General features: G+C 45.0%; 2 protein-coding genes across 3 annotated transcripts in view; both read left to right on the top strand.

Annotated features, from left to right (window-relative positions):
* The window catches only part of LOC130404324 (1-phosphatidylinositol 4,5-bisphosphate phosphodiesterase beta-1-like), a 58777-nt gene extending 41142 nt beyond the window's left edge, over window positions 1-17635 (top strand). The window contains exons 20-33 of the mRNA XM_056608992.1: window positions 247-401; window positions 683-847; window positions 11479-11578; window positions 12028-12132; window positions 12407-12519; window positions 13572-13722; window positions 14254-14307; window positions 14605-14782; window positions 15073-15205; window positions 15584-15660; window positions 16169-16258; window positions 16596-16653; window positions 16783-16869; window positions 17363-17635. Of these exons, the coding sequence (XP_056464967.1) occupies window positions 247-401; window positions 683-847; window positions 11479-11578; window positions 12028-12132; window positions 12407-12519; window positions 13572-13722; window positions 14254-14307; window positions 14605-14782; window positions 15073-15205; window positions 15584-15660; window positions 16169-16258; window positions 16596-16653; window positions 16783-16869; window positions 17363-17515 (1619 nt within the window). The 3' untranslated portion in view covers window positions 17516-17635. The remainder of the gene's footprint in view (window positions 1-246; window positions 402-682; window positions 848-11478; window positions 11579-12027; window positions 12133-12406; window positions 12520-13571; window positions 13723-14253; window positions 14308-14604; window positions 14783-15072; window positions 15206-15583; window positions 15661-16168; window positions 16259-16595; window positions 16654-16782; window positions 16870-17362) is intronic.
* Window positions 17636-19964: 2329 nt separating this feature from the next.
* napba (N-ethylmaleimide-sensitive factor attachment protein, beta a) lies at window positions 19965-26801 on the top strand. 2 transcript variants are annotated; one of them, XM_056608990.1, is made up of 10 exons: window positions 19965-20165; window positions 20829-20908; window positions 21467-21583; window positions 22760-22806; window positions 22893-22970; window positions 23230-23285; window positions 23475-23559; window positions 24666-24770; window positions 26061-26129; window positions 26286-26795. In XM_056608990.1, exons 1-10 carry the CDS (start codon window positions 20068-20070, stop codon window positions 26436-26438), a joined length of 888 nt encoding a protein of 295 aa, XP_056464965.1. In that variant the 5' UTR covers window positions 19965-20067; the 3' UTR covers window positions 26439-26795. The 2 variants fall into 2 exon arrangements, with proteins under 2 accessions (XP_056464965.1, XP_056464966.1); XM_056608991.1 differs by lacking the exons at window positions 19965-20165; window positions 20829-20908; window positions 22760-22806 and having other exon boundaries at window positions 21476-21583; window positions 26286-26801.
* The last annotated feature ends 138 nt before the right edge of the window (window positions 26802-26939 follow it).

Raw genomic sequence — 26939 nt, 5'->3', positions numbered from 1 at the left:
GATGAAATGGGACAAGGCTTTCAAACCCCTCATTTCGCCCTTGTCTACAAGAGCAGTGCACAAGAGCAGAGCACTGCACCAACTTCACAGATCAGAGTCCAGCCTTTGCTCTTAAAGACGTTCCCTGATTACCTCAACCATCACTGTTTCCTCTAAGAGAGATTGCATGTCTTATCCTGAAACAGCATTCATACCTCATCATCTGTACTTTGAAACAGTATGGCTTGCTTCCTCTACCGGTTCCAGACCTTTCCACACAGCTGAATCTCTTCATGTATGAGTACAATGGCCGCAGCGGGTACAGGCTGAAGCCCGAGTTCATGAGAAGGCCGGACAAACACTTTGACCCTTTCACAGAGAACACAGTCGACGGCATTGTCGCCAACACTCTTTCTGTCAAGGTAATATCCTTCTTGTTCTTTCTCTAGCACATGTGGAGTGCTGTGATGATTATGCAACAAGGCCTTTGCAATTAATACCAAAAAAACGGCCATTGTTATTTTGAGTTCTGCCGAGTTTATATCACATCCTTTCCTGTATTCATATAGCATCATTCAAATTTTGATAAGATAACTTTAATACTGGGACAAAGTTGACATTAGATTCAAAGAAATATAAAACACAAAGGTATAGTTGGTAAAAATGAAAAAAAAATTTTTTATTTATTTATTTAATGTGTCAGGTGATCTCAGGCCAGTTCCTTACCGAGCGCAGAGTGGGTGTGTATGTTGAGGTGGAGATGTTCGGACTTCCTGTTGACACCAGGAGAAAAGCACTGAGGACCAAAACCTCTCAGAACAACGCCATCAACCCTGTGTGGGACGAGGAGGCAGTGGTCTTCAAAAAGGTGAGATAGACAGAGGTATGAGAGAAGGTGAGAAAGACAGAGGTATGAGAGAAGGTGAGATAGACAGAGGCATAGGTATGAGAGAACGTGAGACAGTTGGGTTGGGTTGTTATGGTGATGGCGCCTTGTATGGCTGCTTCGGTGTGTTGGTGCACACTTCTGTGTTTGTTTTTAGTCTTTAATAGTGTTTAATTTAGTTTATTGCGAATCAAACCAGATTATTTTGTGTTATTGTCTTATTGTCACAAACTGTGTTGGTTTTAATTTTGTTTATTACGGATCAACTCAGACTTTTTTAGTTTTTTTCCATTTTTCAGTTTTTTCCGTTTTTGTTTTTGTTTTGTTCCATTTTTTTTGTTATTATGTTGCTATGGCGATGTCACAGAATTTTTTTACGAGAGATGAGATCCTTAACCACAGGGACTCAACACCATCGGATTTATGTCCCAACTTTCTCGCCTCTCCCGTGGACTTACAAGACCGACTTACATCAGCCCGTATTTCAAATGGATGTGTCTCAGTTTTACGGATCTATGATCGGGACTCTCTGGTTCGTATCAAAGAGTCGATGGAGGGCCTGTTTGATACACGGGGCAGGTACAAACAAGCGTTCCCTCCTCCTTTCCTCATCGACCCCGACTCACCTGAGTACCTGCTGCTTTGTCGGGCGCCAGGCAAAGTCCGCAGGAAATCGAGGAAAAGAGGCTCGCGATCCGGAGTCCAGGTCAAGCGAAGACGCGCTGCAGCACGCCTGGGCTCTGCCATCTTCGGCCACGGAGAACGCGTAAAGGTGCGGCCACACCAGACGCGTATCTCGCGTACTTCGCGTATAAAATCGCCATTTTTTCCATAGGGAACCATTGGTTTACGCGCGTATTACGCGTTTCACGCGTATAAGCAACATTTTACGCGCGTATAGCGCGTATGTGGCGCGTATATTTACGCGCAATACGCGCCATACGCGCGTATATCGCGTACATTTCAAGAGTTCAAAAAATTGAACTTTTTACGCTCAATACGCATGATACGCATGACGATTAGCCGCGTTGCCCAATCAGCGTTGAGCTTGACCCGACGTCACTGGCAGAGAGTAGTGAGCTTGGACAGAAGCATACGGCCGACATCTTTCTTTACTCTGTGTGGAAATAGTAACATAGTTACGCCATTAAATGCTTTTATGGAAACATTTCTAGCGAGAAATGTGCATTTTACTTTCATAATGTTCGCTCGGTGAATGTGAAGGATGTTTGGTTTGATAGTTATGACGAAGAGGGAACGCTCCGTTCACTTGCATGGACAGAGTCTCTGGCAGTGGTTACTAAGCAACCTCAACGACTTGGCGGACTATATATCTGCTTATCAACACTAAGAAAGCTGGAAACACACCAGACACACCATGTGAAGTTATTTAACCCGATTATTGTTATTTATATATCCGAGATTATTTAATCTAACCCGATCTAAACTCTATCACCCAAACACGGCGGCGTTTGGGTTTCCTACCTCGGACTCCAGTGCAGCTTATCCTGGGGCAACACACACACACACACACACCCAACCGTGGGGAGCCTCATCCTGGGGCAAGACACACACACAGACACACACAGCCACGGCCGACAACTTTCTTTATTCTGGGTGGAAATAGTAACATAGTTACGCCATTAAATGCGTTTATGGAAACATTTTTAGCGAGAAATGTGCATTTTACTTTCGTAATGTTCGCTCGGTGAATGTGAAGGATGTTTGGTTTGATAGTTATGACGAAGAGGGAACGCTCCGTTCACTTGCATGGACATGGACTCATCTAGGCGAGTGACGTAGGCGCGTATGGCGCGTATTGCGCGTATGTGACCATTTTTGACACAAAATGGTCAAGCAACATTTTACACGCGTATCTCGCGTAAAAATTACGCGAGATACGCGTCTGGTGTGGACGCACCTTAAGGTATCTGTGCCGGATCCCTCTCCTCAATGTGTGTGACAGCACATCCACGCTGCCATCTGCTTGGACCACTATGACAGTCTTGGAGCCTACACGGCACTGGAGTAGTGGTCAGCGGCTTTCATCGCCTCCACGCTCTTCCGTATTTACACCGGTTCCGGCACGGTCCAACTGGAGCCCACGTGACCGATGCCTGCGACCAATCCCGCTGCGCTCCGCGGACACTGCCTCCGTGACGTCATCAACATTGCATATCGGCCTGTTAAATGCCCGGTCTATTGCAAATAAATCCTTCTCTCTGAACAATCTTTTCACAAGAGAAAAGCTGGATTTAATGTGTCTTTCGGAGACATGGCAGAGAGAGGAAGAGTTTATTCATCTAAATGAACTCTGTCCAGCTGGTTGCTCTGCCGTCGGGAAGCCCCGCCCCTGTCGTCGTGGGGGGGGTCTGGCTGTTGTATACAAGGACAGTTGCACATGCAAAGTGACTCAGACCCAAGAATACACTTCATTTGAGTCTCAGATGGTCAGGGTGGGTTCTTCAAATCCATTCTACTGTGTGTCAATCTACCGTCCTCCTGGCCCTGCTGCTGTGTTCTTGAAGGATTTTAGTGACTTTTTAACCTCCATAATAAGGTTGGAATCTGTTCTAATCCTTGGAGATTTTAACCTTCATGTTGATGACAGCTCATCTTGCTCCGCAAAGGAACTCTTATCATTGACTGAAGCTTTTAATTTTGAGCAACATGTTTCTGAGCCTACACACCAGAAAGGCCACATTTTAGATTTAGTTTTTACTCTTGGCCTGGACATTTCAAATGTGTCTGTACAGGACGTCCATCTGAGTGATCATTGTTTTGTTTTGTTTGATCTGCACTTCAGCCCTGAGCCTAAGCCCTTAGAAGTTAGGTCTCAGAGGCGTGTTATCTCTGCTAATACTCCAGTTTGACCCTCTTTTATTTATGGATTGCCTCGATGTGGACAATTTTATGCACTGTTTTACCATGCAGTGTGTTAAAAATTTGGACCAGGTGGCACCTGTTAAATAAAACTTGTCAAAAAGTGTGCCCTTGGACAAATTAAGTTACCTTGAGTCTAAAGAGACTATGTCGAAAGACTGAGCGTCTGTGGAAAGCCACTAACCTTGAGATGCACAGACTTTATCTCAGGGATCTTGTGTCCTCATACAATGAGATGGTGGAAAATGCCAGATCGGACTACATTCGCCAACTGGTAACAGTAAATAAGAAAAACCCCAAAGTGTTATTTGACACTATCAATTCTCTTGTATGTTCTGCTGCGCCAGTTACCCCTGTTTTTTGTGAAGCTGACAGCAATGCATTGTTGAGATTTTTCACTGACAAAATTAAGATGATCAAGGAGAAAATCCCTCCCCTTTTGTGTGGAACCCCTGCTGTCATTGAGCCTGTCTCCAGCTTGTGGTCTTCATTTAAGTCTGTGACTCTTGCTGATATCTCTGCACTGGTGACCAAGATGAAACCCTCCTCTTGCTCATCTGACGTCCTTCCATGTAGGCTCTTTGTGAAAGTGTTTGATATAATTGGCCCCTGGGTCACCAAAATGGAAAACCTCTCTCTGTCTACAGGTGTGTTTCCCAGTACATTTAAGCATGCCATAGTGGAGCCTTTACTTAAAAAAACAGGCTTAGACCCGACTGTCCTCAGTAACTTCAGGCCTATTTCAAAGCTGCCACTCTTGTCCAAGATCCTAGAGAAGGTGGTCTCTGAACAACTGTCATTATTCCTGGATCAGGGTAACATCCATGAGACCTTTCAGTCTGGTTTCCGCAAACTTCACTCTACGGAGACGGCCTTACTGAAAGTGTCCAGTGACATTATGATGTCTGCTGATTCGGGAAAGTGCACTGTTCTAGTTCTCTTAGATCTGTCCTCAGCCTTTGACACAGTTGACCACCAGATCCTGCTGAGAAGACTGAGGGATGAAGTAGGACTGTCAGGGTCAGTTTTACACTGGTTCTCGTCATACCTCTCAGGGCGTAGCTTTAGTGTCACTCTTAACCAAATAAGGTCTGAGTCAGGCTTGGCGGACTATATATCTGCTTATCAACACTAAGAAAGCTGGAAACACACCAGACACACCATGTGAAGTTATTTAACCCGATTATTGTTATTTATATATCCGAGATTATTTAATCTAACCCGATCTAAACTCTATCACCCAAACACGGCAGCGTTTGGGTTTCCTACCTCGGACTCCAGTGCAGCTTATCCTGGGGCAACACACACACACACACACACCCAACCGTGGGGAGCCTCATCCTGGGGCAAGACACACACACAGACACACACAGCCACGGCCGACAACTTTCTTTATTCTGGGTGGAAATAGTAACATAGTTACGCCATTAAATGCGTTTATGGAAACATTTTTAGCGAGAAATGTGCATTTTACTTTCGTAATGTTCGCTTGGTGAATGTGAAGGATGTTTGGTTTGATAGTTATGACGAAGAGGGAACGCTCCGTTCACTTGCATGGACATGGACTCATCTAGGCGAGTGACGTAGGCGCGTATGGCGCGTATTGCGCGTATGTGACCATTTTTGACACAAAATGGTCAAGCAACATTTTACACGCGTATCTCGCGTAAAAATTACGCGAGATACGCGTCTGGTGTGGACGCACCTTAAGGTGTCTGTGCCGGATCCCTCTCCTCAATGTGTGTGACAGCACATCCACGCTGCCATCTGCTTGGACCACTATGACAGTCTTGGAGCCTACACGGCACTGGAGTAGTGGTCAGCGGCTTTCATCGCCTCCACGCTCTTCCGTATTTACACCGGTTCCGGCACGGTCCAACTGGAGCCCACGTGACCGATGCCTGCGACCAATCCCGCTGCGCTCCGCGGACACTGCCTCCGTGACGTCATCAACATTGCATATCGGCCTGTTAAATGCCCGGTCTATTGCAAATAAATCCTTCTCTCTGAACAATCTTTTCACAAGAGAAAAGCTGGATTTAATGTGTCTTTCGGAGACATGGCAGAGAGAGGAAGAGTTTATTCATCTAAATGAACTCTGTCCAGCTGGTTGCTCTGCCGTCGGGAAGCCCCGCCCCTGTCGTCGTGGGGGGGGTCTGGCTGTTGTATACAAGGACAGTTGCACATGCAAAGTGACTCAGACCCAAGAATACACTTCATTTGAGTCTCAGATGGTCAGGGTGGGTTCTTCAAATCCATTCTACTGTGTGTCAATCTACCGTCCTCCTGGCCCTGCTGCTGTGTTCTTGAAGGATTTTAGTGACTTTTTAACCTCCATAATAAGGTTGGAATCTGTTCTAATCCTTGGAGATTTTAACCTTCATGTTGATGACAGCTCATCTTGCTCCGCAAAGGAACTCTTATCATTGACTGAAGCTTTTAATTTTGAGCAACATGTTTCTGAGCCTACACACCAGAAAGGCCACATTTTAGATTTAGTTTTTACTCTTGGCCTGGACATTTCAAATGTGTCTGTACAGGACGTCTATCTGAGTGATCATTGTTTTGTTTTGTTTGATCTGCACTTCAGCCCTGAGCCTAAGCCCTTAGAAGTTAGGTCTCAGAGGCGTGTTATCTCTGCTAATACTCCAGTTTGACCCTCTTTTATTTATGGATTGCCTCGATGTGGACAATTTTATGCACTGTTTTACCATGCAGTGTGTTAAAAATTTGGACCAGGTGGCACCTGTTAAATAAAACTTGTCAAAAAGTGTGCCCTTGGACAAATGAAGTTACCTTGAGTCTAAAGAGACTATGTCGAAAGACTGAGCGTCTGTGGAAAGCCACTAACCTTGAGATGCACAGACTTTATCTCAGGGATCTTGTGTCCTCATACAATGAGATGGTGGAAAATGCCAGATCGGACTACATTCGCCAACTGGTAACAGTAAATAAGAAAAACCCCAAAGTGTTATTTGACACTATCAATTCTCTTGTATGTTCTGCTGCGCCAGTTACCCCTGTTTTTTGTGAAGCTGACAGCAATGCATTGTTGAGATTTTTCACTGACAAAATTAAGATGATCAAGGAGAAAATCCCTCCCCTTTTGTGTGGAACCCCTGCTGTCATTGAGCCTGTCTCCAGCTTGTGGTCTTCATTTAAGTCTGTGACTCTTGCTGATATCTCTGCACTGGTGACCAAGATGAAACCCTCCTCTTGCTCATCTGACGTCCTTCCATGTAGGCTCTTTGTGAAAGTGTTTGATATAATTGGCCCCTGGGTCACCAAAATGGAAAACCTCTCTCTGTCTACAGGTGTGTTTCCCAGTACATTTAAGCATGCCATAGTGGAGCCTTTACTTAAAAAAACAGGCTTAGACCCGACTGTCCTCAGTAACTTCAGGCCTATTTCAAAGCTGCCACTCTTGTCCAAGATCCTAGAGAAGGTGGTCTCTGAACAACTGTCATTATTCCTGGATCAGGGTAACATCCATGAGACCTTTCAGTCTGGTTTCCGCAAACTTCACTCTACGGAGACGGCCTTACTGAAAGTGTCCAGTGACATTATGATGTCTGCTGATTCGGGAAAGTGCACTGTTCTAGTTCTCTTAGATCTGTCCTCAGCCTTTGACACAGTTGACCACCAGATCCTGCTGAGAAGACTGAGGGATGAAGTAGGACTGTCAGGGTCAGTTTTACACTGGTTCTCGTCATACCTCTCTGGGCGTAGCTTTAGTGTCACTCTTAACCAAATAAGGTCTGAGTCAGCAGATCTGTTGTGTGGAGTCCCCCAAGGCTCCGTTTTGGGCCCTGTGTTATTTTTGCTGTATTTGATCCCCTTGGGAAAAATCATCCAGGGATTTCCTGATGTTTCTTACCACATGTTTGCTGATGATATCCAGCTTTACTGTTCCTTCAAGCCAACTGAGCTCCAGAGGCTAAGTTCCTTAGTTCAGTGCTTGGTGGAGATAAAACATTGGCTGAGTGATAACACCCTGCAGCTTAATGTGGACAAAACAGAAACACTGGTTATTGCCCCTGATGATTCCATTCCAGGGATTAACCAGTACCTGGGTGACTTGGGCCAGTCTGTCAAACCGAGCCTAAGAAACCTGGGTGTTGTGTTTGACAAAGACATGTCATTAGTGCAGCACTGTAAACAGCTGACCAAAAATTGCTTTTTTCAACTGAGGAACATTTCGAAACTCAGGAAAATGGTTTCACAAAATGACTTGGAGCTGATCACTCATGTATTTGTGTCTTCGCGTTTAGACTATTGTAATAGTTTGTTTTCTTGTCCAAACAAAAAGGAGCTGTCTCGCCTGCAGTTAGTGCAAAACTCTGCAGCGAGAGTTCTGACTCGCACCAATAGGAGGACTCATATAACCCCTATTCTTAAAGCTCTTCATTGGCTGCCAGTTTCGTCCAGGATCAATTTTAAAATTTTGGTTTTAACGTTCAGAGCTTTGCATGGCCAGGCTCCGCCTTACATCAGTGATCTGATCCAGCCTTACACCCCAACTCGGGCTCTGAGGTCTGTGGATCAGAATCTGTTGACGTTGCCACACACTCGTTTCCGGACCAGAGGAGACAGATCCTTCCAGGCTGTTGCTCCCCGGCTCTGGGCCCCGTTTCCCGATAACGATGGATCTTCGCTCGTACGATCATTCTCCCGATGGATCTTGCGATCCATCGATAATTTCTTTGGAGCGTTTCCCGAAACTCCTCTTAACGTGAACGTGCATTCGCTGCACTCACGACGTCGTAGGATTGTAACTGTCTACTGACACGGTGCTGAAATGGGCTCCGTAGGAGGGGGAGGGTTAAAATATATCCCCATCAAGGACAACAGCAGAGTAGCCTACGAAAAAAATAGACTGCAATTATATGAATGCTAAAGACATTAAAACACAATTGATTAGGCTGAAACCGACATATATCAGTCCTAATCCTGAATGCACTGTGCGTTTCACGGCATTTTCCCCCCTGAAATAATTCCATATGACAAAAAATTAAAAATAGCTTGTGTGACAACTACATTTATCTTAATGGGCTGATTTCTGAAACATGCTTTGCGCAGCAAAGAGAGCCGACTTAATCTGATTCCGCATAAGGGTTTCCTTGATTGATAATTTGATTGGCTATAAAAGCCCCTCCGGAAATAGGGTAAGGTATGTATTGATGAGGAATACAACGAAGCCCACCGTCTGGCCCGGTGCATCGTTGAGCGCACGATCGGGAGGTGGAAGTTGCGCTTTAGATGCCTTCACAGGTCAGGCGGAGGGCTCCAGTTTTCGCCGCCCAAGTCATGCGCCGTGATATGTGTGACGGCTATGTTGCACAACATTGCAGCTAAGGCTGGGGTGGCATTGCTTGAACCGGAGGACGCTGAGGACGATGACGACGAGGAAGATCGGTGTGAGGACGGCCTCCCTCAGTATACGCGGCTGGTTTTCATGCGCGTCGAAGAGTGATTGAGACTTTTTTTTAACCCCCTCCACCCTCCCACATGTCACTAAACATTCCCGTCAACGTGACCAATCCCCACCATATCCCAGCCTTTTGCCTGCTCCTTTGTTTGTTTTTTATAATTTATTCTATTTCTTTATTTTTATTTATTTATTTATTTTTTTATTTATTTTTTTTTTACATTATTTTATGCTACGTTATATGAGTAGCCTATGTCAGTCTGCACAAATCCCCCCACTTTCTCTCACACATTTTGAGTGCCCTGCCTGCGCAAACATTTTCTGGACTTATTTTGGCCATTTTAACATCTTTGTTAATAAATTAATTCATAATCTTTATTAATTACCAAACTAAGAACATAAAGGCGCAATGCGTTTTGATAAAACGCATCCAATAGACGGAATGTCCGATGGTGTCGCCACTGAGGCTATAGCTGACGATGCTCTTAGAGTCCTACGAGTACCTACGAGCACCCCTGGAGTACTCGTTAGCTACGAGCGTTTTCAAGACGTTCGTTCCCCACGATGCTTTCGGGAAACGCGGTGAAAACTCTACGATGCCCTTTCGACGCACTTCACGATCCACTTAGGCTAACGACGCTTTCGGGAAACGGGGCCCTGGAACGATCTTCCGCTCTCTCTGCGTTCAATGGAGTCTGTTGACTCCTTCAAAAAGCAACTAAAGACCTATTTGTCTGCTCATGCTTTTGCTTAGCTGTCTTGGGGCTGCTATGTTTGTCACCTAGTTGTCTTGGCCTTTTAAACTTAAATTTGTATGTACTTCTTAACTGTGTATTGTTATTGTTTTTGTTTTAACTGTGAAGCGCTTTGTGACCCTGGTCTGTGAAAGGCGCTGTACAAATAAAGCTTACTTACTTACTTACTTACTTACAGACAGAGGTATGAGAGAAGGTGAGATAGACAGAGGTATGAGAGAAGGTGAGACAGACAGAGGTATGAGAAAAGGTGAGATAGACAGGAAGGAAGGAAGGAAGGAAGAAAGGCAGGATTGAAGGAAGGCAGGCAGGCAGGCAGGCAGGCAGGCAGGCAGGAAGGAAGGAAGGAAGGAAGGAAGGAAGGAAGGAAGGAAGGAAGGAAGGAAGGAAGGAAGGAAGGAAGGAAGCCAGGAAGGAAGGGCAGGCAGGCAGGAAGGAAGGAAGGAAGGAAGGAAGGAAGGAAGGAAGGAAGGAAGGAAGGAAGGAAGGAAGGAAGCAAGGAATGTAGCCAGGAAGGAAGGAAGGGAGGAAGGCAGGCAGGCAGGCAGGCAGGCAGGCAGGCAGGCAGGCAGGCAGGCAGGCAGGCAGGCAGGCAGGAAGGAAGGAAGGAAGGAAGGAAGGAAGGAAGGAAGGAAGGAAGGAAGGAAGGAAGGCGGGCAGAAAAGGTAATAGGAAGGAAGGAAGGAAGGAAGGAAGAAAGGCAGTATTGAAGGAAGGCAGGAAGGAAGGCAGGGAAGGAAAGAAATCGTACTATTATAATTTCAAGCCTGTCGGACAATATATGTCGGACAGTATGCATGTGCCAAGCAGCCTGCAGCTCACACACACACACACACAGCACGCACACACGCACGCACGCACACACATACTGCACGAACGCATGCACGCACACAGACACATACATACACACACACACACACCACTCGGTGTAAATGCACCATTACATAGGCCTACAAGCTAACATACACAGAAATGTATTATTACTCTCCTCCTTGAGCCTCCCGAAAAGTCTCGCAATATTGATATCCATATCCCCCCCTCCCCCTACCGACTGTTTTATTTTTCTAATGTTTTGTGTGAAGGCTATGTGTGACTGTAGGTCAATCTTGCCTGTCTTGGCTAGGACACCTCAAATGCTCACACTATAAGGAGAAAATCATTATGCTTGCATCATAACGTAAGGAGAGAATTATTATTCTTTTCATTATGTAATAGGTGAACCAAAATGTAACATTATAGGCAAAATGTTATTATATTGTGCGCTCAGTAATTTGTTGCATTATTGACTGGGGTACTAGAGGTTGAGCGTGCGCAACACTGCACAGAAACTCTTGTCCCAATAAATTCCAGATTTACCAAGGCTGCTGCAAATAAATAAGGTTTTTGCGGAAACACACAGTTTAGTTGGTTGATTAGTCGGTTTGTTTGTTGCTTAGTTAGTTTGTTAGTAAGTTATTTATTGAATTATTATTTATTATTCTGTCTGATTGTTTTGGTTGTTGGTTAGTAGGTCAGTTTGGTTGTTTCCTCACGTTGATCTTTTACAGGTGATTCTTCCTACCCTGGCCTCGCTAAGAATCGCTGCTTTTGAAGAGGGAGGAAAGTTCATCGGTCATCGCATCATTCCAGTGTCTGCCATACGACCAGGTGTGCTCCATCTCAGGGAAAGAGTTACTACGACAAATGCCTTATACAGTTCAGAACCAAACCTTTGTAAAAAATTGACTGAAAGCTTTAAAGGGTAAAGAAACTGTATTTAACTGGAATATGGAGTTATGTATTTATAAAATAGAAACATTGCTTTTATTGACACCTATTTATACCCCTCACATCTTATCTTTTGTAGAAATGTATTTTTGTTAGATGCAAGCCAATCAATCTGCCATCAATGGCAGATTGATTGTAGCCAGAGCTCTAGCCTTGACTCTGAGTCACAATCCAATACTCGCCATTGGTACCAACAGGTCCTGAATCCAATTTGAATCCAATCAATTAGCCCCAATACATTACAAATGTATGATCAAAACTTGAGCAAGTATATGTGATATTTTATTTAACTTGCAACTTGAATAGAGTTTTTGTTATTTGTACTTCAGGTTATCGCTACATCGGTCTGAGGAACGAGAGGAACCAGAACCTGATTCTGCCCGCTGTGTTTGTGCAGCTAGAGGTTAAGGATTATGTACCGGACACTTTTGCAGGTATAAGGCTCCAATACATACAGATTCACAGACACACGAATAGACGCACGCTGACACACCCATTCATGTGTGCAGATGCATCTATCACACATACATCCACACAGCCCCCTGTACACATGCATATCAACATCGAAATGCACTTTAATGTTAAACTTTTGCAAATTGTAATTGTAATTGTGCATAATATATTGTGATAGTTTCTGATATGTCATGCTGTCATCAGCTCAGTACCAGCTGTGTGTCACATCCTAGTGTTATTCTTCACACTGGGCAGATGTGATCGAGGCGCTGTCCAACCCCATCCGCTACGTCAACCTGCTGGAGCAGCGGTCCAAGGCGCTGGCTGCCCTGACCCAGGAGGACGGAGAGGAGGAGGCCCACACTGAGGTCTGAACCATGCTCCTCTTCCCTCTAATTAAGGAGAGGAAGAGGCCTTCACTGAGGTCTGCCCAAACCATGTTCCCCCCCATTACTTAAGGACAGGAGGAGGCCCACACTGAGGTCTGAACCATGTTCCCACCAATTATTTAAGGAGAGGAAGAGGCCCACACTGAGGTCTGTCTGAACCATGTTCCTCTACTTAAGGAGAGGAGGAGGCCCACACTGAGGTCTGAACGATGTTCCCACCAATTATTTAAGGAGAGGAAGAGGCCCACACTGAGGTCTGTCTGAACCATGTTCCTCTACTTAAGGAGAGGAGGAGGCCCACACTGAGGTCTGAACGATGTTCCTCGATGCCCTCTACTTAAGGGGAAACACAAAGAGCTGAAGTGCACTGATCAAATGAAGGGATATCTCAAGAAGTAAAGGTTGTTCAATTGTCAACCTTTTTTTCTAACTCCTCATCCTCATCTTCAGACCGCTTATCGGAGGTCAGGTCGTGGGGGCAGCAGCTCAAGCATGGGACCCCAGACTTCCTTTTCCCGGGCCACATTGACCAGCTCTGAAGGGGGGGAGCCTGACGGGTTCTCAGGCCAGTGTTGAGATATATTCTCTCCACCTAGTCCTGGGTCTTCCCCGAGGTCTCCTCTCCACTGGTCGTGCCTCCTTTTTAATTTTTTAATTTATTTATTTATATTTTAACATAAGTACTAGTAAGTGGTGTTTTATGAGATACTATGAAACCTTCTCAAGCTGAAGACTGTATCCACTAATATAATTGCAATACATCACAATCACATCAATGTGGTCCTTCAATAAGTTGATATTTAGCATGTTCAAGAAAAGTAAAGGTAAAAATAGTACAAATTGTGATGATGTAACTTATATGCCGTTCAATCTGGGGAAATTGTAGGTAAGGATGGAGTGAACCATTCAACAGACTTTAAGAGAGTGGTTCACTCCATCCTTAAAGTTTACTCAAACAAACACATTGCAAACAGGTCAGGTTGTATTTAATTCTTTGAATCTTAATGTCTAAAGCCCTGTTTCCTATTCAGGAGGAGGCTGAGAGCTCTTTAGACCGGAAGAACGACCCAGGGCCAATCCCCGTAGAGAACGGTCTTAGCCCCGCCCCTGGGCCAACCAGCCAAACGCAAATCACCACGACACCAAAGGCAACCGCAGCCAATCAGCAGGCAGCAGCCACAGGTAACACATTCTGCTCCAGTGGCAATCCTCCAACACCAAATTAAAGAAATACAGAACAAATACATACACTGTCTGCTACCACTTATAGGAATACCACATAGCATGGGTTTAATGCAACACAAAGCCAGGGAATCGAACCAGAAGCTCTTGATTCCCCTTCAATTCCACTCAAACCCCCGTTGACTCAGAATCAGCTCATGTCCTTCGGCACCACGGCCAGAGCCTCTTATCGCTCTCTTCCAGCAGGGGGCAGCCTTCAGCTGCCTTTCAATTCAAACTCAGCTTCAAACCTCCGTAAATGTCCTTCCAGAATTCCTCCTTTTCTAGTTATTCTAACTCCTACTCCTTCTATTCTAACTCCTCCTCCTCCTCATTCTCCTCCTCCTCCTCCTCCTCCTCCTCCTCCTCCTCCTCCTCCTCCTCCTCCTCCTCCTCCTCCTCCTCCTCCCCCCTTCTATTCCTAAATATTCTACTCCTATTTAACTATTTTCCGTGATCTTGTGATGTTGTCTTCCATTGGTGTTCCAACAGAAGCGGCCAAGCCCGCGGCCAAAACAGAAGATCTGGTGCTCAGTGTTCTGATAGGTTAGTCATACAAATTACCACATTAATACCATAAGTCAAATTGACCAGAGGGCTAGTCTCCTCGATATTCGGACATCTGCATGTGAGATTGCTTTAATATTTTGTAAGAAGCGACCCCTTTGACTCTTATACCGCGTGCCTGCACATTTGTAAGTTAAATCATGTAATATAAATATAATCAATAAACAGTCTGCCAGAGCACCCAACTCTTTAATCAATACGCTGAACATTCTGACGGCCAGCCGTATCAGCAGAGGGCCAGATTCATAGGCCTTCACTGAGTGACCCTGTCCCCAGACCTCCCGCTGTGTTCGCTGGAGAGCCTGCAGCAGCTCAAGGGCTACCAGAAGGAACAGAGGCGACAGTTCAAGGAGCTCAAAGAGCTGGTGAGACGGCACCAGAAGAAGACCTCTGAGCTCATCAGAGACCTCAACAACCGCCACAAGAAGACTGCGCGACAGCACAGCAAGAACAGGCACAGGGAGAGCGCTTGCGTGTGTGTGCGTGTGTGTGTGTGTGTGCGTGTGTGTGTTTGTGCGTGAATGTGCATGAATGTGTGTGCGTTTGGGAATGTGCCTGTTTTTGCATGCGTCTGTGCATGCGTGTGTTTGTGGAGGCGTTAATGCGTCTGCGTGTTTTTGTGTGCGTATGCAAATGCATCTGTGCTCGCATGTGTCTGTGCGTGCTAGTGTGTATGCGTGCATATGCATGCTTGTGTAGGTGTGTGTGTGTTAATGTGTATGTGTGTGTGTGTGTGTTTCTAAGGAGTGAGTCTGCAGAAGGCGAGCGGGAGGAGGAGCTGCAGCAGCTGAAGGAGGAGCAGCACAAGCATCTCCTGGCTCTGAGACAGGAGCAGTACTTCAGTCAGAAATACCTGCAGAGGGAACACATCAAAACGGTGGGCCTCCCACACAGCCACATCACCACACTGCTGCTTCTGCTTCTTCCATGTTTGGAACACCAATGAACCTTATATTACCCTTGCAACTACACACTATCACTGCAACAAACCAAATACAACCTCTAATGGCGTTAGTCAACTACACACTATCACTGAAACAAACCAAATACATTCTCTAATGACTTTAGTCAATTACCCTATCACACCAAAACACTAAATACAATCTCTAACAAAGTCAGTCAATCCACCCAACTGCGGCCCCATTGTTGTCACTGTTTTGGACCTGGACTATATTGTAAACTGGTTGTGAGGGTGTAACGAACATATAGCTGAATGTTCTAGCGTTCCTGTCTCAGGGTCCTCCTTGTCTTACAGCTGACCGAGCGACTCACCGGCCTGGCGGAGGAGAATCACAACACTCAGATGAAGAAACTCAAAGACATCTGTGATAAGTGAGCCAGTTCATACATATGAGATTAGAGTACGATTTTATTTATATTAGGGCTTACATATCGTGACGTCACATCTCAATGACCGTCGGCATTTTGAAAGTATAGTAGCACTAAAATGTTAACGTTACTAATAGCGTTTTGGTCATTGTTTAGTGATTAACATAGGATACACGTTTTGATTGACATAGGATACGGTATATTTACATTTATTCAGGACTTTACATTACTACTCTCTTGAATACTAAATCGTGGGCTATCGCCAACAAAAAATCCCATGATGCAATCTGATGTCCAAGCCCTATAAACCTACTCCCGTTCTGGGTATTGGGCATTTCGTTTAGGTACAGTGACTGTTAACCCATTTGGATCAACAAACTGACGCAATGCTCAAAGTCAGCTTAAACACATTTAATAACCCAGAACAGACCAGCATGGACGGCAGAAGACATTGGAGTCCTACCTTCATTGTGATGTGAGCTCCGCTCACTGTATTCTACTCTCTGGACAGGGAAAAGAAAGAGTTGAAGAAGCAAATGGATCGGAGGAGAACAGACAAGATCAATCAGGCCAAGACCAAAGAGAAACATCTGGCAGAAGAGTAAGCTCTGCTGTCCCATATATTCAAACCATCCTTCTCTTTCCTGTACACATCATTACCCACCCCTTTATGGACCCTATCCATTACTAACACCTTGAGCCATAGACAAATACGTCTTACCACCACATATCATTCCCATAACATACCATGCAATACTTAATACTAAAACATATAGGGTTATTCAATGATGCATCTTTCAAACTGTCTACTGAGCAACGACACATAGTATTACAGAACACTGAGATCTAGCAGTTAACTTCATGAGACCCACCTGTGTTTGGCCCTATGAGAGCTCCTTTCTGATCTAGGCCTACTGTCCTTGTGCTTCTGTATGAAGGGAGAAGATTGAGATCAATAAGTCCTACGTCACCGAAGTGGTTCAGAACATCAAGCGGGTGAGAGAGGAGGACTCGGTCTGTTATCTGCTAGCATGTCTTCCAACTTGGTACCCATCAAGCAATATTTCCTATAGGGTATCACTCTCTATGCCTGTGTCACTTCCCTGTCTGTCTGTCTGTCTGAAGCTGGAGGAAACCCAAGCCAAGCGTCAGGACCAGATGGGGGAGCAGAACGAGCAGCTCCTTCAGGAGATACTGGAGCAGAAACCTACGGTACACACGCACGCACAAACTCCATGTACACGCACACACACACACACACACACACACACACACACACACACACACACACACACACACACACACACACACACACACACACACACACACACACACACACACACACACACACACACACACACACACACACTCGTACAAACTCCATGTACACACACACAGGGACATACTCCCATGTACAAACACACACAAACTCCATGGACACACAAACACACACACACACACACACACACACACACATACAAACTCCATGTACAATCACACTCAGCACATGCACACAATGTAACAGCTGGGTGAGCAGCAGGGGAAAAAGGACTCAGTAGATAAAAAAACAACAGGAACCGTGAATATCGTTAGGAAAATGCAGGGATGCTTGATGCAAAGAACCAAGACAAACTGGCACACACTGGGAAACACACTGACGGGATGTGACACCCAAAAGCTCACGTGTGCACTTTTTCAACCCCAGCTCCTGGGAGCCGTGGATGCTGACTTTCAGGAAAAGTTCCAGATGTTACCGGGGGAGATCGAGGACTTCCTGCTGGACAGGAAGTTGGCCCGCGGTCACAGCAAGTCCCGCTCCTCAACCCCACATGACACTCTCTCAGAGGAAGACGGATGATATATTTGAAAGAGAGAGATTGAGAGAGAGAGAGAGAGAGAGAGAGAGAGAGAGAGAGAGAGAGAGAGAGAGAGAGAGAGAGAGAGAGAGAGAGAGAGAGAGCAGACAAAGGGAAGATGGAGAAACATCATATGAGATGGTCTATATATTTATTTATTATTTTCAAGGCCTTGATATTCTGATCAAATCACCAAAGCTTGTCGCATGCATGATATAGGATCAATCTTTCTATAGATCTATCTATCTACCCATCCATCTATCTATTGATCCATCTATCTATCTTTCTATCTCTCTCCATACATAAGTGAACATATTGTTATTGTTAAGGTCTTTTATTGGTTCTGACTGAAGACCAAACTGTATCCGTGTACATCTTTGGGTTACGTGGATTCTAATCCAGCCCATTACTGGAACTAAATCACCCAAAGTTAGTCAAATCCAAAGGCATTTCAGTTTGTGGGTCTGTGTGTTTTCTGGGCTCACAGCGAATACATTCGAGCAACGATTATATCCACATATCTTTTTAAGGCTCATGCTTTTTCTTTCTATGTATTTCATGTTTTAAAATGCCTACTTTATGCGCCAAAACATCCATTCTACAGCCCTTGTCCTCCGCTTATAATCAATAACCAGAATCAGCTCCACCAGTAAGAGGGAAGGTTGACGCTGCAGTCGAAAAACAATGCTTGAAGAACAACGACAAGCTGGTCCAGCATCTCAGCGGGAACCTGTCAAATCTGTAAAATCTACAGTATGAAATCAAAATTACACATGCTTATGAACCAGCTGATGTTAACATAATTCATTTCTGAATGATTCCAATAACATTGACCAGCAAGGTCATTTCACTATATTTATGGATGATTGGCTTTCTGAACAGTATATCAACTGTACATTATGTAAACCAATGCATTTGGTTTGGGGTAAAGCAGCATGGTTTTATGAGGGTTAGGATAATATGTTTAAATGTGTGTGCGATGGTGTGTATTCCCCAGTCCAATGTCTGTTTGAGATGTACAGATTGTTGAAAAAATGTTTTCACATCTGACGACATGTGTTTGAGAACATGCTTCCAAAGCATTGATCAAATGCACCTGATGGATGGATTAATGCTTGTTGGTGAAACCAAAACTGTTTTGTATGCTTTGTAAATCTGGCTTTTGTAGGGAAAATACATTATAGCTTAGTTTTGATCAACCAAAGTCCCAAAGAACTGACTAATATGCTCTTATTTTACAAGTAAATATTACTTGCTTGCTTGAGAATGGAAAATACACCAAAAGACTGTTAAAAGGTTTAAAGTAATAATATTCCAATCGGCCCCAGCATGTGCATGTGGGTATGTGTTATTTATTATTATTATTATTATTTTTATCTATTTCAATCTGCACTATGTACGGTTACATTAGCATCCTCTAGTTGCTCAAGGTGTAGCTACTACAGTTATTATTATACTATATTATCACCAAGAGTCCCTGGATAGATCGACTCATGGTTGGTTAGGGTTTGAGAAAAGTAAAAGATATTTTTTTGATGGAGCAAATGGCTGATTTAGTGTGTGCATGTTTAAGAGTACAATGCTGGTGGGGGACCATGAATCAATTGGGTAACCATAAAACCAAATACAATGGAGAAATCGACTATACTAGTTTTTGTAAGAACATTGCTAGTACCGTGTTTTTCAAACATTTTCTCAAATTCTGTGGACTTTCTAGCATTGTCTCCACCTAGTCAACAAGATATCATGTTGTTGTCGAATGGGCATTTTGTAAGAACCTAACACATTCTTCTGTGGAACATTGTAGATCATTCTAGACTGGATATCCAGACTCATTTCTACAATATTTTGTAATAATGTAAGGTCCAATGATGTATTTAAAGCTGTATGTGATGCATTATAAATAAAGTCAGTTTGTAAATACCACATTTAAAGAAATACCTATAGCTCCCCCGTGTGTTGCTAACTGATGTCAAATACAGTGGCTGATAATCTCCAGCGATACGCCTTGTAAAACCCACACCTACCAACTGAAACTGAGCATGATTTACTGTTTATTTCATGTTTTATTTAAAGTTTATTTACTGGATGCTGTTTTGAATTAAACACATTTAATGCAAATGTGATGATTTATTCTGGTTTCAGTGGACCTATGATACATACCTATCATATAATATAATATTATTATTATGAGCCATGGAAGAATAAAATGGAGATCAGATGGTTTAGGAGAGGTAGAGCTATCGTGTCTGCTAGAGACACGATAGCTGTACCTCAGGCCTTGTACACCCTTATGATGGCGGTCTAAGATTATAGGTAAATTGTGAAGTGAAGCCCCTGGTCAGCTTGTCTGGGTCTTACCAGTCATGGTGGGCGGCTGGGGGGTTTCTTTAAGCCCCCCTCCCGCCGCTAGGGGGCGGTACCAGCCTTATAGATGACGTCACACGTGGAGAGGAACAGTCGCACCTCAGCTTCAGCACCGAGAGACGTTCGTGCCACTGCGGAACATCGCTCTGTTTTCCTTTAGGTCCGCATATTCACCTTGATAACAGCGATGGATAACTCCGGGAAAGAGAAGGAAGCCGTCCAGCTGATGGCCGAGGCGGACAAGAAGGTTAAGTCGTCCGGATCATTCCTAGGAGGGATGTTCGGGTAGGATGCTCTCTCTCTCTCTCTCTCTCTCTCTCTCTCTCTCTCTCTCTCTCTCTCTCTCTCTCTCTCTCTCTCTCCTACTCTCTCTCTCTCTCTCTCTCTCTCTCTCTCTCTCTCTCTCTCTCTCTCTCTCTCTCTCTCTCTCTCTCTCACTCTCTCTCTCTCTCTCTCTCTCTCTCTCTCTCTCCCCCCCCCCCCCTGTGTTGGGGTGGGTTTCAATCAGGCAGGTCTGCAGTCCCTTCAAAGCCGGATTGCTTATTATTGTTTATTTCACATGTCGCTGTTATAATATAAAGATAATATAACATAGTCCATCACAGCGGGAACAGCGGTCACATGTTGCGGGGGAGGGGGCGGGGCCGGGGGGTGTTGCGCAGTCAGAAGCCTGCTGCAGAGATACCGACTAGATACTGACTCCGTGCGGTGCAGAAACGGTTGGATAGCAATATTAATCAGTTTCAAATATCTGAAGGAAGACTTTAGGGAAATAGTCCTATGGAAAAACGTCCTATATTATAATTAGCATGAAGAAATTATAAATATAATTTATCATCAATTCTCTAAAACTCTATTTAGTTGTAATTGTACAAAGATCCAAAGAATATTCAATCCAGTGAATATCCGATTCACAAGTGTGTCTGTGTTTGTATGTTCTTGTGTTAGGGGGAATCATAAGGTGGAGGATGCCTGTGAGATGTATGCTAGAGCTGCCAACATGTTCAAGATGGTAAAGAACTGGAGTGGTAAGACAAACACACAAACATGCACGCACAGCGATCTCTCCGCTTATCGGGAGGCAGGGCCTTCCCCTTCGCCACCCCCTCTCTCTGGAACCGATCCAGGACTCATCTCTCCTTTCTTTCTCTAAAACAAAACTGCAAACACAACTTTTAAAATAGCTAACTCTCCTCCCCTCTCTTTCTGTGACCTAAGTTGTATGCTTTTACCCTATGATGATTCATTTATTATGTAATCAAACAATACATAATGAATCCTGAGCCTATTTCTTGGCCTTCTTGAAATTAAGGTGTGGCCCTGCAATAAGTTCAATGATTGTCGTTGCTGATAGAATGCTGATAGAGAAAATGTATTACACACTGCGTCATTTTTTTAATATGTTTTATATTGACCTTGTTTAATTTTTTGAAGAAATTTCGTGAACGATTATGCTTTCCGGTGATGCAACTCAACATGTGTGTGTGTGTGTGTGTGTGTGTGTGTGTGTGTGTGTGTGTGTGTGTGTGTGTGTGTGTGTGTGTGTGTGTGTGTGTGTGTGTGTGTGTGTGTGTGTGTGTGTGTAGCTGCAGGAAATGCGTTCTGCCAGGCCGCTCGACTCCACATGCAGCTCCAGAACAAACTGGACTCAGCCACCAGCTTTGTGGATGCAGGAAACGCCTACAAGAAGGCGGATCCACAGGGTGAGACACAAACACGCACAGGAGGGTGAGAAACACACACACAGGAGGTTGAGAAACACACAGGAGGGTGAGAAACACAAACACACATACACTGGAGGGTGAGACACACACACACACACACACACACACACACACACACACACACACACACACACACAGGAGGGTGAGAAACACACACAGAAGGTTGAGAAACACACAGGAGGGTGAGAAACACAAACACACATACACAGGAGGGTGAGACACACACACACACACCCACACACACACACACACACACACACACACACACACACACACACACACACACACACACACACACACACACACACACACACACACACACACACACAGGAGGGTGAGACAAACACACAGGAGGTTGAGAAACACAAGGGAGGGTGAAAAACACAAACACATATACACAGGAGGGTGACACACACACACAGGAGGGTGAGACACACACACAGGAGGGTGAGACACACACATACACACACACACACACAGGAGGGTGAGACACACACAGGAGGGTGAGACACACACATACACACACACAGGAGGTTGAGACACACACAAACAGGAGGGTGAGAAACACACACACAGGACGGTGAGACACACACACAGGAGGGGGAGACACACACACAGGAGGGGGAGTAACATACACACACACACATACACAGGAGGGTGACACACACACACACACACACACACACACAGGAGGGTGAGTAACATACACACACACATACACAGGAGGGTGACGCACACACACACACACACACACACACAGGAGGGTGGACACACACACAGGATGTTGAGACAAACACACACACACTCACATGGGTGTGAGAGACACAAACACACACACACAGGGTGAGACACACACAGACAGGAGGTTTAGACACACACACGGGTTGAGACACACACACACACACATACAGACAGGAGGGTGAGACACACACAGACAGGAGGTTGAGACACACACACACACACACACACACACAAGGATGAAACACATACACACACACACACACACACACACACACTGGAGGGATTTAAACATACCTGTTCCTACTCCTCTGTGCCTGCTTCCTGTAAATCGTTTTCCCTTCCCCCCTCCTGTCAATGTCTCACTCTGTCTGTGATTCTTTCTGTCTGTCAATCTGCCTGTCTCTCTTTCTCTAGAGGCCATCAACTGTTTGAATCAAGCAATTGATATCTACACTGACATGGTTAGTTCTAACTTAAACACAATATCATGTATAGTTACTTATTATCGAGGGTTATTATATGTTTTGGGTTTTTGTGTGTGTTCTAGGGTCGTTTTACGATCGCAGCCAAACACCACATCACCATTGCAGAAGTGTACGAGTCTGAGCTGGTAGACATTGAGAAGGTAAGGGGAGGTTTGGTGTCCTGAATTTGTTAGTCATTTCAGTTTCAGTGAAACCCTGGAGAGCAGCATCTCTGATTGAACAAGCTTTGATTGGTCAGATGTGATTGATTCGACCAAATCTCTGTTGAAGGCACATTCCATCAATTTGCATGGGACTTCACTTGAGATTTTGTGAAGGAAAATGACCTGGCTCAAATTAGAGCCAATCAGAAAAGGCCTTTTCATGAATGTGTGTGTGTTTGTTTGTGTGGGTATTCAGGCCATCGCTCACTATGAACAAGCAGCAGACTACTATAAGGGGGAGGAGTCTAACAGGTGGGTGTTCCATATTGATTTATTGTAGCTGTTAACCTCTTCTAATAATTCACCTGAACGCCAGAACTTTATTCTTTTGAATGTCAAGCCATATTATACCCCTGTGATGATAATGATAAAGAGTTCATATATGTGTGTTGTTGTGTGTGCGCGTGTGTGTGTGTGTTTGTGTTTGTGTGTTTGCTTCAGCTCGGCCAACAAATGTCTCCTGAAGGTGGGACACTACAGCGCTCAGATGGAGCAGTACGCGAAGGCCATCGAGATCTACGAACAGGTAACAGCCAACAGCGTGTGTGTTTATGTGTGTGTAATGTGTCTTTTTTAAAGGTCCCATGACATGCTATTTTATGTATTCTTTAATATAGTTATTAGTGGGCAACTAACATAGTATTCAAAGACGTTCCCGAAATTCAGCCGTGGTGCAGAGTTACAGCCACTCCGAGCCAGTCGCACATTGAGCTTCTCCCAAATGCGCTGTTTTGGCGTCTGTAGCTATAAATATATATATCATCTCTGGTTGTAGAAATACTAGAGATGAGAGTCCGACGTGTTATGCGCCATAACACCAAAAGCAGAACGGTTATCCAAATAACCAGGAAGTGTACAAAACTTGCGTTACAGTCCTGGAGCTCTATATCTAAATAATATATAGATATCTATATCATATAATACACATCATCACGGCCAAAAGCTGTGTGCGCCTCCAGACGATATTATGAATCACCAACGACTTTGTCGGATTCTGCGACGTCTCTGGTTCTTCCACTTTCACATCAATCTGAAGTAGACTGAACCGCGCGCTGCCTGCTGCCGGCTGCCCGCTGCCGGGCGATGGTGCCTCGCGGCAACCGGCGGCATGTCGCAGTTCATGTACTTCAGCGAGTCAAAGCCAAAGTTCCTTTCCCCCAATTCCTTCTCAACCATGGCTCAGATAACCCCTACTACAGTCTCCTTGTGGAAATACAAGAGATGTCAAAGAACCGACAAGAAACACTTGCGTTACAGTGTGTGTACTCACACACACACATGTGGTGCTCGCACGGTCGTGTCTCATTGGCGGGCCAACGTCTCTGGGCGGGCCAGGCAGAGTAAGGGGAGGAGCTTAGATGCTTTATGACGACAGACATTCCAAATCAGCGCGCTTGAGCCTCCGTTTTTTCAAAGGCGAGCAGAACAGCTAGTGCTCGTTTTACACCAAACGCAAGTTTTAGCCACTGGGGGACCATAGGCTGGCTAGGGGAACTCATATTTATGTTAGAAAACCTCATAAAGTGAGATTTTCATGTCATGGGACCTTTAACTACAATTGCTTGTCCATCTATTGAACCGGGCTAAACTGGGTGTATCTGTGTGCTTGTGTGTGTGTGCGTGTTTTTGCAGGTTGCCACCAGCACCATGGATAACCCACTCTTGAAATACAATGCCAAGGAGTACTTCTTCAAAGCCTCCCTCTGCCACTTCATCGTGGATGAACTCAACGCAAAGGTAGAGATTTACGCTCCGTACACCATGTCACTGCCCCGCCACATAATGATCCTCTGTACGTCAGGTCACTGCCACATAGTGAGCCTGTTGGGAACACCATGTCACTGCCCCACCACAAAGTGAGCCTCTGTACGCCATATTGCCACATAGTGAGCCTGTTGGGAACGCCATGTCACTGCCCCGCCATATAGTTAGCCTCTGTACGTCATGTCTCTGCCCCGCCACATAGTGAATCTGTTGGCAACTCCATGTCCCTGCTCCGCCACATAGTGAGCCTGTTGGGAACTCCATGTCACGGCCTCGCCACGAGTGAGCCTGTTGGGAACACGATGTCACTGCCACATAGTGAGCCTGTTGGGAACGCGATGTCACTGCCACATTGTGAGCCTGTTGGGAACACCATGTCACTGCCCTGCCACATAGTGATCCTCTGTACGCCATGTCACTGCCACATAGTGAGCCTGATGGGAACGCCATGTCACTGCCCCGCCACATAGTGCGCCTCTGTACACCATGTCTCTGCCCAGCCACATAGTGAGCCTGTTGGGAACGCCATGTCACTAGCCTGCAACATAGTGACCCTTTGTACGCCATATGACTGCCCCGCCACATAATAATCATCTGTACGCAATGTTACTTGCCTTCCACACAGTGAGCCTGTTTGGAACGCTATGTTACTGCCCCGCCACATAGTGAGCCTGTTCGGAACGCCATATCACTGCTCCGCCACATATTGAGCCTTTAGGGAACGTCATGTCACTGCCCCGCTGCATATTGAGCCTGTTGGGAAATTCATGTCACTGCCCTGCCGCATAGTGAGCCTTTTGGGAAGGCCATGTCCACTGCCCTGCCACATAGTGGGCCTGTTGGGAAGGCCATGTCACTGCCCTGCCACAGAGTGAGCTTATTGGGAAAACAGAGACCTGTTGGTTCAGAAACCCAACTCTCTGTATCCCAGTTAAATATTACATATTCGCTGGCCAGTGTTACTATTATGTAAATATATGAATATAGAAAAGTGCATTATTAATGTTATTTATTATTCGTAATAACTCTGCTTTGTACTTATACTGTATTCTAACTTACTTACTGACTTACATACTTGCTTACTTACTCACTTAGACCTAGTTACTTAAATACTCACTAACTCACCTACTTAAAATGTTACTCAATAACTTACCTAGTTACTTACTTACCTACTTACCTAATTACGATTAACTAACTAATTTACTTACTATTCAGTTTTATTCACTGTGTTCGTTTATTTCTAACTGTGGGTTCTGTGTCCAGCTGGCCATTGAGAAGTATGAAGAAATGTTCCCAGCCTTCTCAGATTCCAGAGAACTCAAACTGCTCAAGGTAAAGGCTGCATCACAATACTTATTCCAAATGTAGTTCATCCGTGGCTCATTTATTCATGAGAATATTCAATTTGAGATCGATTTCAGTTGATTACACTGGTAGTAGCAGTACGCAAATGGAGCAAATCAAGTGGTTGTTTTGGTGTTGCCATAGAAACTGCTTGACGCCCACGAGGAGCAGAACAGCGAGGCGTTCACCGAGGCTGTGAAGGACTTCGACTCTGTGTCGCGTCTCGACCAGTGGCTGACCACCATGTTGCTGAGGATCAAGAAGACCATTCAGGGAGACGCCGGGGACCTGAAGTAAAGCAGAGGGCCAAGAAAGGGATGGGGAGAAGAGGATTTATAATGGGATAGATAAGGGAAGGGAGGAGGAAGAAGAGGATTTATAACGGGATAGATACAGGGAAGGGAGGAGGAAGAAGAGGATTTATAACGGGATAGATACAGGGAAGGGAGGAGGAAGAAAAGGTTTTATGATGGGATAGATACAGGGAGGGAATAAGGAAGAAGAGGATTTATAACGGGATAGATACAGGGAAGTGAGGAGGAAGGAGGCAGGACAGGAACGGAGAGGGTTTAAAATACAAAGAGAATACACATACAGAAGCAAGCAGAATAAAATGGAAAAGGGTAGAGAGGAAGATTTGTGGAAATTAATGAATGAAGGATGGGAGGGAGGGAGGAAGAAAAAGGAGGTAGGGAGGAAGGTAGGGAGAGAGGAAGGGATGGAGGGAGGAAGGGAGAGGTAGGGAGGGAGGAACTGAGGGAGGGAAGGAAGGAAGGAAGGAAGGAAGGAAGGAAGGAA

This window comes from Gadus chalcogrammus, chromosome 15, assembly GCF_026213295.1.
Source record: "Gadus chalcogrammus isolate NIFS_2021 chromosome 15, NIFS_Gcha_1.0, whole genome shotgun sequence".
In the NCBI taxonomy this organism is placed as follows: Eukaryota; Metazoa; Chordata; class Actinopteri; order Gadiformes; family Gadidae; genus Gadus; species Gadus chalcogrammus.
Note: the sequence above shows the minus strand (reverse complement) of the source record. Positions and strands in the feature narration are given on the sequence as shown.